The sequence below is a fragment of the Sinocyclocheilus rhinocerous genome, unplaced genomic scaffold (assembly GCF_001515625.1).
Source record: "Sinocyclocheilus rhinocerous isolate Xijiao unplaced genomic scaffold, SAMN03320098_v1.1 scaffold564, whole genome shotgun sequence".
NCBI lineage: Eukaryota > Metazoa > Chordata > Actinopteri > Cypriniformes > Cyprinidae > Sinocyclocheilus > Sinocyclocheilus rhinocerous.
In genome coordinates, this window is record NW_015645070.1 from 1,828,566 (window position 1) to 1,847,664 (window position 19,099).

The window sequence follows — 19,099 nt, forward strand, 5'->3', positions numbered from 1 at the left end:
GCCGGATCGGCTTTCACCGTGGACGAAGCGGAGTCCAGCCCGGGGTCGTCACATGTGGTTGCCGCAAGCCTGCCGGCCGCTCCTTCATCCAATCCGCCGGCCACGCCGTTCTCAAGCCGCTCACTCTAGCCTGCCGTGTGTTTCGTTGTGAAAGGGAAACTACTTTGTTTGGCCTTCCAGAAGAGGACACGACTAGAAATCAGTGCTTAAGTTGTATTTACAACACTGTTCCAGAACAGTACAACCCAAATATTCAGATGTGTGCAGCTCATTTTCAAACAACTGACAAATCCATGAGATCCAGAGAGAGACAAACTAAACAGCTCTACTTGCTATTTTTGTACTTTAATACTTCATAATGCTGTTAGAGAGAATATTAACACTACAAGACAGCTCAAAACAAAACGGGACACATCCAGCTGTTATGAAGCGACCTCAGCCAACAAGCTGACAACTAAATAAACACGTTTGTATTTACAGCTGTCATGCGAAACGTCTGGGTTTATTAGATGTCAAGACTCACCAGGGTGAAGTCTGCCCCGGGCCATTTGATTTTGAAGGGGGTTTCATCAGAAAACACAGGAGATCCTGCACGATTTGCAGACACTCCGACCCAAATCAGCCCCAAAAACCAACGCCAAAACGCCCGCATCGCCCCTGATGAGCCTCCAAAAGCGCTATCGGGACATTAGAGAGAGACAGCTGGAGGAGAAGGGTCAGAAAAACGGTTACTACAAGTAATCGGTGAGATCTAATAGCCAACTGACTGCTGATAGTTTGACTAGAGTTAAAACAGGAAGCGCATCAGGACTTTGTCATCTTGCCACGTCCATTTCCGGCATCAGACGGAAATTCCTCTCAGCCAATAGCGCGTGAGGAGCATGAACCGCTGTTAGTAATGCTGTCCTAATTTACGCTGCGATATCAAATGAATACTTATATTTTGGACGATTAAGAAAATATTATTTAAACTAAAAAAAAACGCAGTTGTGTAAAAGGGTCCATTTGTGCTAATCAATAATATTTTAAGAAATTTCAACTGTATTCATAAGCAAATATTTTACGTTGTCTTGTTTATATACACGTTTATAAATGTAATTTTCTCCGATAAATTACTTTACGTTGTTGTCTTGTTTATACAAACGTTTATGTATTTTTTTTAACATTTCTTAAAGTATTTTTTTTATAAATATATAATATATATTGTATAATATAAATAATAATATATAATGTATATTTTCTATATAATTTAGTGGCACAATGGGCAAAAAAAGCTAAATTATCACATTATACTACTTCACAAAATATCTAAAAATAAAAATAACACAGATTTACTGCTATTTTCCAACACATTATGGCTCAAATAATAGGCCTACAATTCCATTTTTTTATCCAAAATATTGCTTTCATTTTTATGTTGTATCTTTGTATAGGCTATTGTAAAAAAAAAACAAACAAAAAAACATGTAAAGATTTAATTGCAGTGATTCACTGTTAAATAAATCATGTCTTGCTACATACAAAGGGATAAATATTAGTGTAATATTTGAATAAGGATAATAATAAGGATAATTGTATCATTTGACAATTCTGAGCTTTTTAACATGCACTACATGCATTTCAATATATCTTCTCATAAGACTATTCCCTGATCTTCAGCTTTCCTCTGCTGAGTGGTTCCGTCCCATCAGGCTTCAGATAACCTCAGTAACTACTTACATCAGCCAGGGCATCCTTGGTAAACATCATATTTCTCCAGAGGGTTCATTTAAAACTATCAACCACAAATTGATCTCAACGCTGGCAGAGATTAGCATTTTCAGATTTTCACCAGTCCTTTCTTCACCCCCTCTGCTTTTCCATCTACAATACATGTTTTTAATTTGGATGCAACATGTGAAGGGTATTGTGAATTTAATAGCTTGTGCTATTTTCATAAACAGCCAATTTCGTATGAATAGTCTATTTTCCAGAATAATGGCAGGCAAAACCCGATTTCATTTCCCTTCTAGTGAAGAGGTTACTATTTTCGTAGCGAGTGCAGGGTGCGAACTACGGGGGAGCTAGGGGGAGCTCGGCTCCCCTTAATAAGACATGGGCTCCCCTGAAAACGGGATTTGTGAAATTTTGGGGGGTCTCAAAAAATATTGACAATGTGTTATTTTGACGTGTGAGTGGAAAGTGGACCTCAATCATTGTCCAATCAGTGGAGGGCAGAACCTGCTTCTTTGTATAACAATTTGATGATCCTGATGGTTGAATCTTTGTTTCAGGAACATTTGCAGACAGATTAACTGTATGGTATTAAATAAACTTACAAATGTATGGTTCAAAATGTATGATCATTTACACTAAAATGTATTATTGTCTAAGGTTTTTGCCCATGGAATGAAAGTAAGTAGGGTCCAAAACTACACTGGACAACATTAGAATATGGACAAAAGAACAGAGACATTTTACAATATAATATTTTGATATTATCTTTTGTGTTCTACAGAAGACAGAAAGTCATACAGGTTCATAATGACATGAGGGTGAGAAAATTATGCCAGAATTAAAAAATTTTGGGTGAACTATCCCTTTAAGAACTATTGTCTATTCAAAAGAAACAAAAGAAAAAATACTGGATCCTGACACATATGATGTATTTCTCAAGGCTGCATCTCTGTACTAATATTTAGGCCATCATTGTGCCCGAATACAAATTCTGACAGCTGTCATATGAGTTTTTTTTTTTTTTTTTTTAGGAACAAAGATGTCAATTCTTTCTCTACTGCAAACAAAACATAACTCATGCAATATGTATAGCTACTAATATCTTATCAAACTAATATCATTATCAAACGTGCCTTTCTGTTTCTCTCAGAAAAACAATGAGCTTCTTTACAACGATGCTTTCTTTTGTCTCTGAAATGAAGCCCAAGCCCTTCTCATCCAGTAGAGGGCGCAGTCGTTCTGATAACTGGGCTTCCTTGTACACCCCACGTTTAAGGTGATGTCCTACGGTTGCCAGCGTGCTTGGCAATTAAGTTAATCTGCCGGTCGAAGTGAGCAGTTTGAAACAGCCTGTGTAGGGACACTGAGGCAGCGTTGGCTCTGGACAGAGGAAATTACATAATGACCCTCTGAAGTCCTTGCCCACGTTCCAGTGCTCTTCGAGCAGCGTCTTATGTCCCGGGGTGTGGTCTCATACTCTGTTTACCAGCGCTGGAATCTCTCAGCCCAATTTAAACATCCTCCAGATTCACATCTCTCGTGCGCTTTCTAATTAGCTCCATATGGTGAGACTGCTGCTCTACTACTAAACGCGCAAGGGAAAAAAGGTAATTTTTCTCTTCTGATGAAAGATAAAGTACCATTCTTTCTATGCGATCTCAGCAGCTCGTGTTCTTTCTAGGACTTCATCATTCGAGCACATTTCTCCAGTTCTCCAACGTTTACACTGGCTCCCAGTAAAGTATCGCGTTAATTTAAAAATTTTGCTTCTCACATTTAAGGCACTTCACAACCTTGCTCCACCGTATCTTGCTGACCTTCTCCACATCTATACTCTTTCTCGCACTCTTAGATCTTCACACTCGATCTGTCTTGTGTCGCCGCGTATACGTATAGGCGTATACCATGGGAGCAAGAACTTTTAGTTTTGCGGCCCCTCGCCTATGGAACTCTCTTCCCCCCAATATACGGAACAGTGACAGCCTTCATACTTTTAAATCTCGTCTTAAGACTTATCTTTTTACCCAGGCTTTCTTATGACTTGCTCTTATTAATTGCTCTTATTATTGCTCTTGTAAGCCTTTATTGTATTTATGATGTATGCAGTTGTGCTGTTGAATTTTGTAATGCTGGCAGTAGTTGAATTTTGTAATGCTGGCAGGACTTGTTTATTTATTGTTACTGTTTTTACTAGTTTGCTTGCTGTAAGGTGACCTTGGGTGTTTAGAAAGGCGCCATTAAATAAAATGAATTATTATTATTATTATTATCTACAGATCGCCTAACATGTGCACGAGTTTTGCTCGTTGTTTTCAATGGCTGACTGTTCAAGCTTGATGCTTATGATCAGTAGTGTTTAGGCACCACGCAATTGCCGTGTAAATTGGCAATTTTTGCGGAACGCGATTTCTTCCGAACGCGATTTTTTCCGATGGGAGTCGAGAACCGGCATTTTTTTCTTTTTTGGACCGGTGCGTAATTGGGTTAATACCGGACTACCGATAAGCTTCATTACAAACAATACTGTTATCGATACGTGTGTTTTATCTCCGTACTTCTGTGTTAATGGCGAATTCTGTTCTCATAAACCGATCTCAAGCTGATGACGCGCCTGCTGTGAGAGGTTTGGCATGACATGCAGCGGCACCATCTCAATCTCTGAAGGTGAGGTAGAATTCATATTTCTTCATTAAATACTTACAAAATAGTTAGAAAACTTTCTGTGAGGCGTAATTTTACAAACAGCACGAGTTCTCCGCGAGCTCTCTGTCTTTCCCTCTCAAAATGCGCAAATGGCTTCATATCACATCGCGCCTGCAGTGTAAGCGAGCTGCACAGTTGACACAGGAATTGTCACAGTTTACATGCATCGTCACTAAAGTTTATAATTTGCATCTCTTTTTTTAAGTTTGGCCAGTATTTAAACCATTCAGCACTCGTGCGCTCTCCAGAGAGCACACTCAACAATTGCCCCATTAGTTGAATTTTGTAATGCTGGCAGGACTTGTTTATTAATTGTTACTGTTTTTACTAGTTTGCTTGCTATAAGGTGACCTTGGGTGTTTAGAAAGGCGCCATTAAATAAAATGAATTATTATTATTATTATTATTTACAGATCGCCTAACATGTGCACGAGTTTTGCTCGTTGTTTTCAATGGCTGTCTGTTCAAGCTTGATGCTTATGATCAGTAGTGTTTAGGCACCACGCAATTGCCGTGTAAATTGGCAATTTTTGCGGAACGCGATTTCTTCCGAACGCGATTTTTTCCGATGGGAGTCGAGAACCGGCATTTTTTTCTTTTTTGGACCGGTGCGTAATTGGGTTAATACCGGACTACCGATAAGCTTCATTACAAACAATACTGTTATCGATACGTGTGTTTTATCTCCGTACTTCTGTGTTAATGGCGAATTCTGTTCTCATAAACCGATCTCAAGCTGATGACGCGCCTGCTGTGAGAGGTTTGGCATGACATGCAGCGGCACCATCTCAATCTCTGAAGGTGAGGTAGAATTCATATTTCTTCATTAAATACTTACAAAATAGTTAGAAAACTTTCTGTGAGGCGTAATTTTACAAACAGCACGAGTTCTCCGCGAGCTCTCTGTCTTTCCCTCTCAAAATGCGCAAATGGCTTCATATCACATCGCGCCTGCAGTGTAAGCGAGCTGCACAGTTGACACAGGAATTGTCACAGTTTACATGCATCGTCACTAAAGTTTATAATTTGCATCTCTTTTTTTAAGTTTGGCCAGTATTTAAACCATTCAGCACTCGTGCGCTCTCCAGAGAGCACACTCAACAATTGCCCCATTGTAAAAATAAAAATACACAGCATGATCAAACATTTAATTACATATTTTTGAAAAAAAACAAAAAGTCTAAAAAATTCCCCCCTCCACCACTCAAAAAAAAAAAAAAAAAAATCCTCCCTCGGCTCCCACACGAGTCACCTAAGAGGGGAATTCAGCCCATTTTCAAAAATGAAACTCAGGCCCTGAATGAATGTTTGTAAAAATCCTGATTAAAGTATCACTATAAATAATTCTACATGTTAAAAAGAAGCCTTTTTTATCATGTAGATAAAACCAGATTTTAAAAAAAGTCCCTCTAAAACAGGGAGGGACACTCTCCGTTAGGAGAAATCTCGCCCACTCCCTGAGAAAGTCAATATTTAAATTTTCTTAAATAAAAATCGCTAGAGACGCCAGAATTCTCTATTACATTCTGTTGTGCTCCTATGCACATGATGTTCAAATATGCTGTGCTATGGTAGGCCTATGCTGAGGAAATCTCTCTCTCTCTCTCAAAATGTGCTTTATGTGCCTTTTTCTGTTTGCTTGGAGGCATTTGTAAACTGCAGTAATAAAATAACTTGAAATTTTCAACATCTTTTTAGATCATTTATTTTTGCACCAAATTATAGAGAGTAGTATGGATAACTGTATCGATAAGCAGTATCGTATCTGTATCGACAAAATGTAAACGATACCCATCCCTACCCCGGAATCGATCGTAAAATCCACGAGGGGGGCCCTTCTGGGACCACATGCTGAGGGCCCCCAAAACACTAAACACGCCCCTGCTTATGATACCAAGGCAAACAAAACGAAACATTTAAGTGAAACACACAAATGACCAGAAGAGAAAGATTTATCAATACCGTGAACGTACATCAGATGTTACTAACCGAATCTGTACTTTAAAAAAAAAACAAAGCGACATTTTTGTTGGCGAATTGACAGCTGTACCTGCCGGTGAGTGTGAAGTATGAATCAGGTTGAACTGGTAACTTAGTCCAAACAAGGCGCGCCCTGTAGTGTAAACCTAGCACAGATTAGTTGTTTCTCTCCATGTTTCTGAATGATTTTTTAAGTAAATGAATAGTTTTGATTATTTCTACGCACTGACTCATATTTTTGGTTTCCTCACTTTTGAAGCGCGTGACTGTTCTGGATAATTCGTGGACTGACTATAACACCAACCAATAGCTTTCGAGACCAGTTCTGAACGATCCTTTCATTGGTTGAACCTAATGAACAAACACGCCCCTTCACTGGAGTAATCTATATATCAAATAAATGAGGCATCTCGGTTATAAACGAGAAATCATTTATTTTAATATTGTCTTCTTAATTATATAAGGTTCTTATTATCGAAAAAAATTCTTATATTTCGATCAGCTTAGTGTTTTGAACAAATTCAGTAAATGATTCAATGACTGCAAATGCTGTAATGCTGCAAAAATCACTTGTTGCCAGGTACTTGCTAAACACGAGAACTTAAATCAAATCAGTGAACGACTCTATTCAGTGAACTGATGCAAAAGATTTGAGTAACTGGAATGAATCAGAATCCCCTCGTCTAATGCAAATAGATTTGACATTTTATCAACCTAGAAGTAATCTGGTTCATTCCTACTCGTATGACTGCAAATATTTGTTAACAGTGTTTGATTTAAATCAAAGTTCACACTTTTTTTAGCAGAGTATGCAGATAACATTGCACCCTCAGACTGAATGTGCTTATGCCAAAACACACAGTAGACACACAGCAACACAAGTAACACTGTGACATTTCGGTTTTAGCCTTTGCCCTGTGTCCTGAGAGACTTTCACGTGTAAGAGCTGACAGTAATGATAGGGACAGGTCTCATCTTGCTCTTTGTGCCAGCTAATGGTCTTATTTTTCTCACAAACATTGCTCTTTTTTTATTATTTTATTTTAAGGATTTTTCAGAGTAAACATTAAACACTGAACAAACAAACAACATTGTCTCAGACTTCACACGCACTCACAAAAAATAAAAAATAAAGAAATAGAAATAAAAACAAATAAAAACTAAAATAAAAAAGAAATTAAAATACACGTTTAATACCTTAGACAGACATAAATTATAATGCTTACAATAATAAATACAGGTTCAGTAACTAAAGGTACCATATAAAGAGCTGCATTCATTAGAAATGCCTGAAGGTAATGTACAACTCAACCCACATTGGAAACAGACATTGGTTTGGCTGCTAGTTTGTCTAAATATCCGAGAAATGATCCCCAGACAGCAGAAAACTTTTCGATGGAGTTAGACCTCAGGAATCGGAGTCTTTCCATTTGTATGACAGAAATCATGTCCATAATCCAAATTTGAAAAGAGGGAGGTGAAGATGACTTCCAGTTCTTTAATATAAGTCTCTTGGCCACGATCATACCCAGAGTGAGGGCCTGTTGTAAAGTTTTTGGAAGGCTAGAGGTGTACAAACATTGCTCTTAAATGAACTATTTACTATTGAAAGTTGCACATCCCACACAGTAATGAAAGAGCACATTCCTCACAAAGACATGAAGTGGCTGGGTTTTCTAGCTCTTGATAGAAACTATGCCATTCACAAGATTTTATCATTTTACTTAAACGAACTCAAACAGAAAACAAACTGAGCAAAATAAAAAAAATGTTTCTGGTGGTTTGGTTTATAAGAAAAAAAAAACATTAAAATTAAGGGTTGTACTCATTGGCTTAATGATCCAGTCACACAGGTTCTTGAGTCAGAACGGACAACTTTTATGATGCTCTTTTGTTTGTTTTGGTGTTTAAAAGTCAATATGAACCTGAAGACTCGTCAAAATGTCTCATTTTTTGTTCCACTGAAAAAACAACAACAGCATGGAGAATAAATAATGACCTTTTTTTTTTTTCATTTTTAGGTGAGCTTTTCAGGATCACAAAAAGAGCTTTTGGGAAATTTAGAAGTTTGTAAAACCACAATGTATAAAATATAATAATTAAAAAAAAAAGTACTAACCATTTCCACAACATTCAAGTGGGTTGATGTGGAAACGGAATGAAAAAAAAAAACCTGAACTTTATTCCTCTTTGTTGCAACCATGCTATTTGAATATTGGCTCAGGTAGATTTTCATATTTCGAATACAGTTTTTATTTTTTTTATTATTATTTTTTTTTACAGGTGCAACATATCTTAGGAGGTGTTTCCATCGTTATTCATGAAAACAGTGTTCTGGTTAATATGATACAGCTGCCAAAGTTATTTATATTTATCTTTTTTTCTCTCTCTGCAGAGGATTTAGCGGAGACGGAGACGTCAAGACTGTATGATAAGGATGGGAATTCTTCAAGTGCTGAAAACTCAGTTGCTGTGCCATCTCATTATCTGTTATGTGTTCCTAGTCAGTGGGCTCATTATCAACCTGCTGCAGCTTTGTACTCTACCACTGTGGCCCATTAACAAGCAGCTTGCACGCAAAATCAACTGCAGATTGGGTTATTCCATTTCTAGTCGTAAGTCCTGCAAGCTGTCACATGTGAGCTCATATCTTCCAAAGAAAGATACTGACATAACCAGCCATGATGCAACAAGTTTCCTGTGCTTATTTTGTCTGCACTGAAAAGGAAGGACTGCATGAAGCGCCAAAATCACATAAAAATAGTAACAAATTAAAAAGAGGTCAATAGTATTTGTCACGGTCATGGAGATCATGATTATCATGTCTCACCTGTTTAAGACAGATTGCATTGTACCACAATTGTATTGTAGGATACACAAAAACTCAAGCCATTATTATATAACAATGTTGCGCTGAGGGTAACAAAACAGGAAATTGGTATTTTTGGAATATTGCAAATTGTTCTAACATATATTTACATACATACAAAGATGATGAACTTGTTGGACTACTACACATTCATGAATATGTAAATGCATTCTGCATTATGAATATATGCATCACAATTCAGTATGTATTTTTTTCTCTGTTTGTTCAGAATTGGTGGCATTATTGGAGTGGTGGTCCGGGACAGAATGCACACTTTACACAGCGCCAGAAAGCTATAAACTTTATGGCAAAGAGAACGCCATTGTTGTCCTAAATCATAACTTTGAGATCGATTTTATGACCGGCTGGACCTTCTGTGAGAGATTTGGCGTTTTAGGGGTAAGACAAAAAAACAGTTATATAAAAAAAAACTTGCTTTCAGACATCATAACAAGTGTGTGATTCTAAATGATTCTCAATTTGTAGTAATACTAATTTTTAAGACTTAATATTGTCATGATGCAAATAGACTGTTAGACGGTGTCATGTGATTGTCATATTTTGCTTTTAGAGCTCAAAGGTGTTGGCAAAAAAGGATCTTTCCTATGTTCCTGTGATTGGCTGGATGTGGTACTTCCTTGAGATCGTCTTCTGCAAAAGGAAATGGGAAGAGGATCGCAAGACAGTAGTGCAAAGCCTGCGCAACCTTCGGGATTACCCAGAAAACTTTTGGGTATATTTGTGAAATCTCATTCTGGTCATTTTACTAGATTTCAGATTTTTCTTTTCCTTTACTTTAAACACACAATTAGTTAAAGGAATAGTTAACCTGTTCACACAAAAATGAAAAATCTGTCATGATGTACTGACACTCATGTTCCAGCTCATATGCTGTTATTTTTTTCTGTGGAACAAAAAAATTTGAATTTTTTTGATGAAATATTAACGCAGCTCTTTCCATGTGATGATAGTGTTTTTGCTCTAAAAAAGTACCATGGAAAGTAGTGGTAATAAATTTGTTATTCACTTGAGCTTTTTTTTATTTGAGCTTTTCTGTCTCCTTTGAAAATTGATATTCAATTTTATAATGCATCTATAGTTCCTGTTGCACTGTGAGGGCACACGATTCACAGAAAAGAAGCACAAGATTAGTATGGAGGTGGCAGAGAAGAAAGGTCTGCCCAAACTCAAGTACCACCTTCTACCTCGGACCAAGGGCTTTTGTGTCACGGTCCAGAACCTCAGGGGAACGGGTGAGAGCTTCTTTGCCTTTAAGTAACGAGGAACCCATAGCAACATTGCTTTTATGGCTAATCAGTCTTTTGATGTCTTTTCAATTTACATTTAAATGAAAGAAAATGTATGTTTGGCCGATGTAGCCTCTAAAGATTTGGTTCGCTGACTTGGTTTGTGTCTCCTCTGTAGTTACTGCTGTGTACGATTCTACACTTAATTTCCGAAACAACGAAATGCCAACTTTACTAGGGGTGCTCAACGGGAAAAAGTACCATGCTGATTTATATGTGAGGTAGGAATGAAAGAAAGAATTTAACAGCCTGTTGTTTTTTAAATACTTTGTGATAATGTCTTCTGCTATAACAAAGTTCAATATGCAGTCTCCATAATCATTTATAAATGTTTTAGTTGAAATGACCTACTATATGAATACGTTGTCAGTTGCAACATTAAAATAAACCGTCATGGGTTTCCTTGTGTGCTTATTAGGCGAATTCCTCTGGACACAATCCCAGAGGATGAGTCTGAATGTGCAGCCTGGCTTCACAAGCTCTATCAGGAAAAAGTAAGTGCACTACCTGCATTAGGTGGTGTTTTTGTTCTGGTGTGTTATTTCAGTATAGTATTATAGCATGTATTAATATTTTGAATTAGCTTTTTTTATATTTTAGTATTTCTATTTAGCTTGATTTTAATTTCAGTTTTAGTACTTAAAGGGATAGTTCACCCAAAAATGAAAATTCTGTCATTAATTACTCACCCTTACTCGTTCCAAACCCGGAAGACCTTTGTTCATCTTCGGAACACAAATTAAGATTTTTTTAATGAAATCCATGAGCTTTCTGACCCTGCATAGACAACAATGGAACGACCACGTGCAAGGCCCAGAAAGGTAGTAAGGACATTGTTTAAAAAAGTCCATGTGACATCAGTGATTCACCCATAATTTATTTCTTTGCACAAATATTCTTGTAGCTTCATAAAATTACGGTTGAACTACTGATGTCACATGTCGACTATTTTAACGATGTCCTTACTACCTTTCTGGGCCTTGAACGTGGTCGTTCCATTGCTGTCTATGCAGGGTCAGAAAGCTCTCACATTTAGGGTGAGTAATGACAGAACTTTTATTTTTGGGTGAACTATTCTTTTAAACAAAAATTAGAAAAAGAAAAATGTTTCTTCTAACATACTTTATTTCTGCTTTATTTCAGTGAATGAAAACATTTTAATAGTTTTAGTTATAGCTAACAAGAACAACACTGGTGCTGGTATTAGCATTTTAGTTAGTATTTGCATATCATAGTGGACAAACGTGGGCATTGTGTAATTTTTGTTGTGCTATCTCACACAGGATGAATTCCAAGAGCATTACAGACAGACAGGGCGTTTTCCGGGTGCCATTACAAGCCCTCCACATCGACCTTGGGCCCTGCTGAACTGGCTCTTCTGGGTTTGCTTGCTGGTCTACCCTCTCTGCATGTTACTGCTGCAGTTGCTGCTATCGGGATCCACCTTCACTGTTGTCTGTACATCAGTCTTCTGTCTAGCAGGTACTTGGGATAAATACAAGGGCGCGGGGTGGTATTTTCATATTGATCAGAATTTAAGATGGTGTTAACTAATAGCAAAATAATAAAATTGCAGCTGATGATTTTTTTTAGTCAATCTTTTTTGTCATCAAGCAACAAAGGAATTTTATACTGCTGCTATTTTCCTCCAATCTGTTTTTTCAAAAAATAAAAATATAAAGGAGACCAATTAGGTGCTAGAGCAGTAAGTATATCAACCATTTCTATCTGGATTTACTGCATGCTAGTCAATTCATAAGCGCATGAATGAATGACATTTTAATGCATTTAAAGTGCCCTTAAATATCATAGCATGTGAGCACAGGATTAAAGATTAATTTCAGATGTTAAAGTTTCATCTAAACACTAAATGCACACAAAACAAATCAGATATGCTATAAGAAATCATGCATCTACTAGATGTTGTTTAAATGAAGCTTTCATTTCTCCTTTACTTAGTACAGGGTTCCCACACCTGCTGACCAAGGAATTTCAATGAGTTATGATTACTGGGGAAAAATTAATTTCTAGTGGATGATAGCCAAGTATAACTAGATCCGTAGTGTTCTAGCATTCACAAATTTCAGTCACAAATCTCCCTGACTTTTCAGTTTAAAATTCCGATATTTCTAGGTTTTCCATGTCCGTGGGAACCCTGTTGGTATTATGATTAATGCAGTGGTTCTCAGCCTTTTTTCCCTGGCAACCTTGGTTGAGAACCACTGATCTAATGAATGATATTATGAATGAGCCCTAGTTTAGTTATGAAGCATGCTAATGTGACTGGCTGTGTTGTGCTGTAACTGATGAATTTTCACTTTTATTTTCAGTGTCAGTTGGTATCCGCTGGATGATCGGACAGACTGAGATTGACAAGGGTTCCAACTACGGAAGAGATGCAAATGAACAACAACTGAAAGATCATGCTATTGTACGGTCATGAGGGCATTTTCAGAACAGGAACTGGCATTGGCCAAGTGAAACCACCTTCATGAATGAAATTCGAGGAAGTCGCCACATGAAGTTTTCAGAAAGAAAGCTTCTCTGTTTTGATTTAAACATTAAGGCTTTTTTTTTTTTTTTTTAAAGACAAGTAGGCCATTTTAAAAAACGGGTCTGTTTATTAATATTCTTTTTTTTTTTTAATATTGCAAACACTGTTGGAGGAGCAAAGAACCAGCAGTTGATGCTTGTGTGAGCATGTTTGTCCACCCGTTTGAGTGCAGCAGCAGAAAGGCGGAGTCAGACTGGCCTCTTCCCTCTCATTGGTTGATTATGCTCTTGTACACACAGATGGTAAAGGCACGCCATTGGCCAGCACAAGGCAGAGCCGACGCAGCTTAACTACTTATAGGCTTAAATATGACTTGGTAACAGTGGGCTCTGCAGCAAGGCAAACAAAAATACAATTTTAACAAAAAAAAGAAAATTAAAACCTTCTCTACTGTGACTTTCAGCCCCAGGTTTTCTTCAGTGAACACTCATTGAAATTGTACATACAGTCAAGTCAATGCCAAACTCCCTCCATCTCCCATTCTCTGTTGCTTTGTGCGGAGAACGTCCCTTGAATTAAAGTCTCCTAACATATATTCCCTGTGACTCAATCACCAACAAAGTGGCTATTAAATTTCAGCTTTACAATATGCTTTGTACAAAGAAAAACCCTAACCCTATTCTTACAGTATGTACATAACGCACTCGCACATTTCATCCCATGTTACTGTACATGTAAGACTTGCCCCGCTTTTAACGTTGCGAGGAGCTCGTATCGAGCAGAGTGCGTCTGTTTTTCCTTCTTCCTCCCTCATGTCGTGTGAAGTAGTGCTAGCATTTATGTAAACAATAAGAGAATACACGTCTTTCCCCGTCACTCTTCATCTGTGCAGACCTGCAATTGAAAAGACATGAGATTGATGTGTTAGTGCCGTTTCCATCAGCCTCATCCAAGCAGCCAATCAGCTGACAGCATGAGATGGTCTACCTCACCCCTCTGTAATTAGTGATGCACCGAAATTAATTTTTTACCTAAACCAAGATTCAAATTTCTATTTAGCCCAAAAAACAAAAGTTTATTTAATAATCAATTAGAGCACATTTATTTGATAATCAACAAACAAATAAAAATGATAAGCAATTAAATTGCACATAAGGCAAGTCTTCATATCAGCTTTTTAAATTAAATAAGTTTCTACTCCAAATCATTGTTGAAATATAAACTCATACAAACTTTCTTGACAGTTTTATTCAACCTGTTAAGACGTTAAAGAGAATCAAAATGACATTGACCGATTGAATTTTGTTAGAAAAGTGACCCGAATTTTAAAGCTAAGACTTTGTTTAATAGTAAAGTATCTGAGCACAGAGCTTATCGCGATTATTGGATGGTAGGCGCACTACAAATAATGTTTTTGTGAAGTTTTGTTCACGTATCAACTGAAAACAGCATGGACTAAAAGATCATTCAAATGAATGTTCATTAAAAATGTAAAATCAATATCGTCAACCCAAGCCAAGTTTTCGTCCATATTTAGTTGCCAAATTTTGGTGCATCACTAAAAAAAAATCATTGATTGTTTGTGTTTATTGCACAAAGTGAGAATTTAGTTGTGTCAGCGTCTGCTTTCATGTTTTTTCAAGTGTGTAACATGTTGGTGGATGTACTAGACGTGCTGGTTGGATCTAATTTGGGTAACAGATTGGAAATTTGGCATTCTGTACAAATTTGGCACCAGAAACCAGCGCCTCATCCCTTTCGTATGAGTAACCCTATGAATGAGCTGAAGGAAATAACAAGCTGTATGGGCGAGGAGGAGTTCATACCTTGACAAAGGGGTGGTCCAACAGGGCGCTAGCGGTCCAGCGCCGCTTCGGTTCACTCTCCAGGCAGTGGACCAGGAAGTCCTTCCCCTCTGTGCTCAGCTTTTCAGGAATGGGTGGTTTGTGGCCCATTCCCACTTTATACATGATCTGGAAGTTATGCTCATATTCGTGCCACGGTCTCTGAATTAGCAAACAGGATAGAACATGAGTTACTTAAAGTAACTTGATTTTTGTAGATTTTTTACACACTAAAAAAAACAAAACCTGTCACTGAATGATGGTACTACAAAAACAATAAACTTTAAAGCTGGTGAATACCTGAACTGAATCTTGTTTTGTTGTAATTGGTGGAAATTTGATTAATTACATTTCAGGAAGCCCTATCCAGCAGTACCAGTTTGGTTGTTTGGGCTTGTCTACACATGCCCAAACAACCAAACTGGTTGTAAGAACAAAGAAAATTCCTTTTGATTTGGTGTTGAATGAGAGTGGACATCAGATAGCTATCTTCAAACCAGTTTGAGGAAAAGCTGGCACATGGGTAAATAAAGAACCAAACTTAGGCATAAAATATGCACATAGACCAGGTTTTTACCTTTCCAGTGACCATTTCTATAAGAACACAACCCAGGCTCCAGATATCAGCAGCACGGCCATGACCTTCACCCTTTGCTCTTGTGATGACCTCAGGAGCCATGTATGCTAGAAAAGAGAGAAGACAATGTATTTTGTGGTAATTACCACAATGCTACATATGCCAGATAGTGTTCTTTTATTGTTATTCATATACTATTACGGTATTTAAGTTTTTAATTAGCTTTTATTTTTATATTTTCCATTTTAATTTTAGTTTAAGTTTCAGTCAATTTATGTGCTTTTATCATTTAATTTTTTATTTAGCTTTTATTTCAGTTGTAGTATTTTAATCGTACTTAAACTTATTTCAGTTAGATGCCAAGGCAACATTAATGTTCGTTTAAGTTTTTGTAAGTTTAAGTCTCATCTAATATGAATATTTAATTTTAACTTAAAGCAAACTATTTTTGAAAGTATTAGTTAACAAGATTGATAGTTTGCATTTAAGCTATATTTAACACTTAAACTTCCTTTTATATTTTACATTTCAAAATGCTACCATTTGTTAAACATTCTTAATATTTATCGATACAACCTGTGATGAGGTAACTGCTGTGTTGTTGTTGTTAAACTTTCAAAGATAGTTTTCATTAATTGAAATAAAGTATAAATATATGAAAAACTTCAACAGCGAAAATGGCAACTAACTAAAACTAAGTAGTAACTAAAACTGAAATAATACAGCTAGATAAAATAATTTAAAAAGGCAAAAACTAATAAAAATGAGAAAAACAACTAAAATTAAAATATAACGGCTACTGCAAAACATTAATAAATATTATAAAAGTATATAAATAATACTAAAATAAAACCGTAATGGAACTTTTAGTGACAGACATTGTGCAACTTTTCATACTGTTCAAGTCTTCCAGGAAGCGTTTAAGCTTGCCAAGTGACCCTTTATCATGAGATATGATGATACCATTAAAAAAGCATAAGATACTCTTTTGTGTTTAATTTTTGACAGCACTGGTGATAAGAAAACAGTTTAAAACAAATGTCTAGACCTCCAGCATGCTTCACAGAGTTTTACATCAAAAAGAACATGTCTTTTGAGCTCTACAGTAAGGATAGTGTTTCGGTATGCCAGGTGTGGCTTTAGGACACATCGCCATACTGTTCAAAAAGTCTGACTTGCCCTCTGGTGTCTAAACCTGGGAACTACAACTTTAAGTCTCTCTCACCTGCTGTTCCCAGTGTGCTGTTCACCTCTCCAGGCATCGTCTGAGCATTGTTCTTCAGCTTCACTGAGCAGCCGAAGTCCCCTAGCTTTATCAAGCCCGATGACGTGAGGAAGATATTGGCTCCTGGGACGTAAAAGAATAACAATAAATAGCGATGCAATAAAATAATTATTAGCTAGACATTCCATTAACTAGCTAATTATGAAAATGTCATTTAGTACATCTGCATCTATCATTTTGATGAAGAAAAAAGTAACGGAGAAAATGAAAATCTTGACGCAAATGAAACAATAAATGAACACCTTTAATGTCACGGTGTACAATGCCGTGTTCATGGAGCACGTTGATTGCCGTCGTGATCTGCTTGCTGTAGAGGCGGATGACGTGCTCCTGCAGACCCAGTCTAGACACTTCCTCCAGGGTCCCTTCATCACAGTACTCCATAAAGATATACATCTCTTCCTGCAAGAGCCAACGGGGAACAATGAGGACTAAAAGTACAGAAGAGACGAGCAGACCTTCACATAACACAAACACACAAAGCTTTTTACCCTGTGCAACTCAACACCAAAGTAGCGGACAAGGTTGGGATGTTTGATTCCTTCAAAGATCTTCAGCTCATCCGCCGTTTCCTTTATGGTTTTGTGGTCATTGGGCTGAAAGCGAATCTGGAAGCAAATTCAGTTACATTTAATGAAGTTCTTATAGTGCTTTATATATATGAAATTAATATACAGTCTCAAGCACATACCTCCTTCATGGCCATCAGTTCTCCAGTGTCCACATTGATGCATGTGTAAACCTTTCCATACTGCCCTTCGCCTGTCAACAAAGAGAAAAAGTGTTATTAAAATAGTACCACAAAAAAGCCTCTATGTACTGTGCACATACCGATGACCACTGACCTATTTTGTTGCCTCTCTGCCATTTGAATGTGACCTTGCGCAGACCCACGTGCATGACGTTGTCGTAGGATTTGGGTGTGTTGCATACCTGTCCGATGATGTTTCGTCGTCTCATGAGCACATAGTGCTTGTCGTCAAAGATGCGTACGGAGCGCTGCACAGCCTCCATAGGGCTCTGACGTGCTGCAGTATCTGCAGGACAATTTTAAAATGCAAAAAATGAAGGACAAAAGGGTTGCTAAATACATTATATTAGCAAATCTTCATAATAAATTCTAATAATAAATCATACATTAAAATAAAAATGCTGTTTAAATGAATCAATTCAAAACGGATTAAAAAATTTGTTCAGTCACTGAAGTCTCAGTGTGGTATATTTCATGTATTAAAATGTTTTAGTTAAAATATACACTACAGTTTGAATGTTTGGGGTTGGTATGAATCTTTTAATTTATTTGATCAAAAATACAGTAAAAACAGTAATATTGTTAAAATATTACATTTTAAATATTACACATAAATATATTACAATATAAATGTATCAAATGTCATGTAATCCTGTGATGGCAAAGCTGAATTTTCAGCATCATTACTCATTCAGCGTCACATGATATTTCAGAAATCATTCTAACATGCTGATTTGATTCTTAAGCAACATTTCTAATTATTGTCAATAGGGTTGGGCGATGTCTACCAAATTGGCATCAGACGATGTCCACATTGAAACATCGTGATGGACGATGACATAGGGGGGTGGGGCGGGGTTAGGGGTGTGCCCGAAGCGTGAAACAAATAACGCGTTATACAGAGCCACTAAAAGGTTAGCCGCTTGCTAGCGGTAGCCTGTTGTATTACAGTACATGGAAGTTCACTTACCACATACACAGAGTAAGGAGAAATGTCTGATAGGACGATGGCGAATGATTTGCAGATCCTGAGCACCAATGACAAACATCTAATCTTGTCAAATGTGTGGTAAGTACTGCCGCTCCATAGTATAGACTCCTTGTGATCGCGAATCTCAAAAGTGAAAGTGAAAGTAAAATAAGAGCGCGCAATCGAAACGGTTTCAACAGCGGCTCCCTGATGCCCGTGTAGCACAGGTGATTAAGTCACACAGAAAGAGTTGGAAATTAATTAATAAACAAAACACACACAATACATAACAGTGATTTATTTCATTTTATTAAAAAATTCATTTGTATTCAGGAGTGAAATCTTCATCAGCAGGAGTAGATATCGCAAAATTGTCTGTGGGACTGTGACTGATTTCTCCAGTTCCTCTTTGTCCCACAAAAGGAACTGAAGTTAGTTTAAATCTTTGGAATCTGGAGCTTTGTTACATCTCTCCCACTGTAACTGCTTTTCTTTTAGCTGGCGGGGGCGGTGGTGGGGAGGGAATCACGATGTCAGCTTAACAGGCACTTAGGCATCGTCTATCGGCCCAACCCTAATTGTCAGTGCTGAAATCCATAATGC

At 37.3% G+C, this 19,099-nt stretch overlaps 2 protein-coding genes and 1 pseudogene across 8 annotated transcripts in view; 1 reads left to right on the forward strand and 2 right to left on the reverse strand.

Moving 5' to 3' along the window:
• Positions 1-817, reverse strand: part of erlec1 (endoplasmic reticulum lectin 1) — a 5,077-nt gene extending 4,260 nt beyond the window's left edge. For both annotated transcript variants that reach the window (XM_016508696.1, XM_016508694.1), the window contains exon 1: positions 524-817. In XM_016508696.1, the coding sequence (XP_016364182.1) occupies positions 524-652 (129 nt within the window). In that variant the 5' untranslated portion in view covers positions 653-817. The remainder of the gene's footprint in view (positions 1-523) is intronic.
• Positions 818-3,003: 2,186 nt separating this feature from the next.
• Positions 3,004-13,100, forward strand: LOC107705417 (1-acyl-sn-glycerol-3-phosphate acyltransferase delta-like; annotated as a pseudogene).
• A 119-nt stretch (positions 13,101-13,219) lies between these two features.
• LOC107705416 (mitogen-activated protein kinase kinase kinase 4-like) overlaps positions 13,220-19,099 on the reverse strand; it is a 43,847-nt gene continuing 37,967 nt past the window's right edge. For all 6 annotated transcript variants that reach the window (XM_016508698.1, XM_016508699.1, XM_016508700.1 and 3 more), the window contains 8 exons: positions 17,621-17,812; positions 17,467-17,537; positions 17,267-17,383; positions 17,018-17,177; positions 16,716-16,838; positions 15,491-15,597; positions 14,896-15,075; positions 13,220-13,963 (listed from right to left, as the gene is read on the reverse strand). In XM_016508698.1, the coding sequence (XP_016364184.1) occupies positions 13,943-13,963; positions 14,896-15,075; positions 15,491-15,597; positions 16,716-16,838; positions 17,018-17,177; positions 17,267-17,383; positions 17,467-17,537; positions 17,621-17,812 (971 nt within the window). In that variant the 3' untranslated portion in view covers positions 13,220-13,942. The remainder of the gene's footprint in view (positions 13,964-14,895; positions 15,076-15,490; positions 15,598-16,715; positions 16,839-17,017; positions 17,178-17,266; positions 17,384-17,466; positions 17,538-17,620; positions 17,813-19,099) is intronic.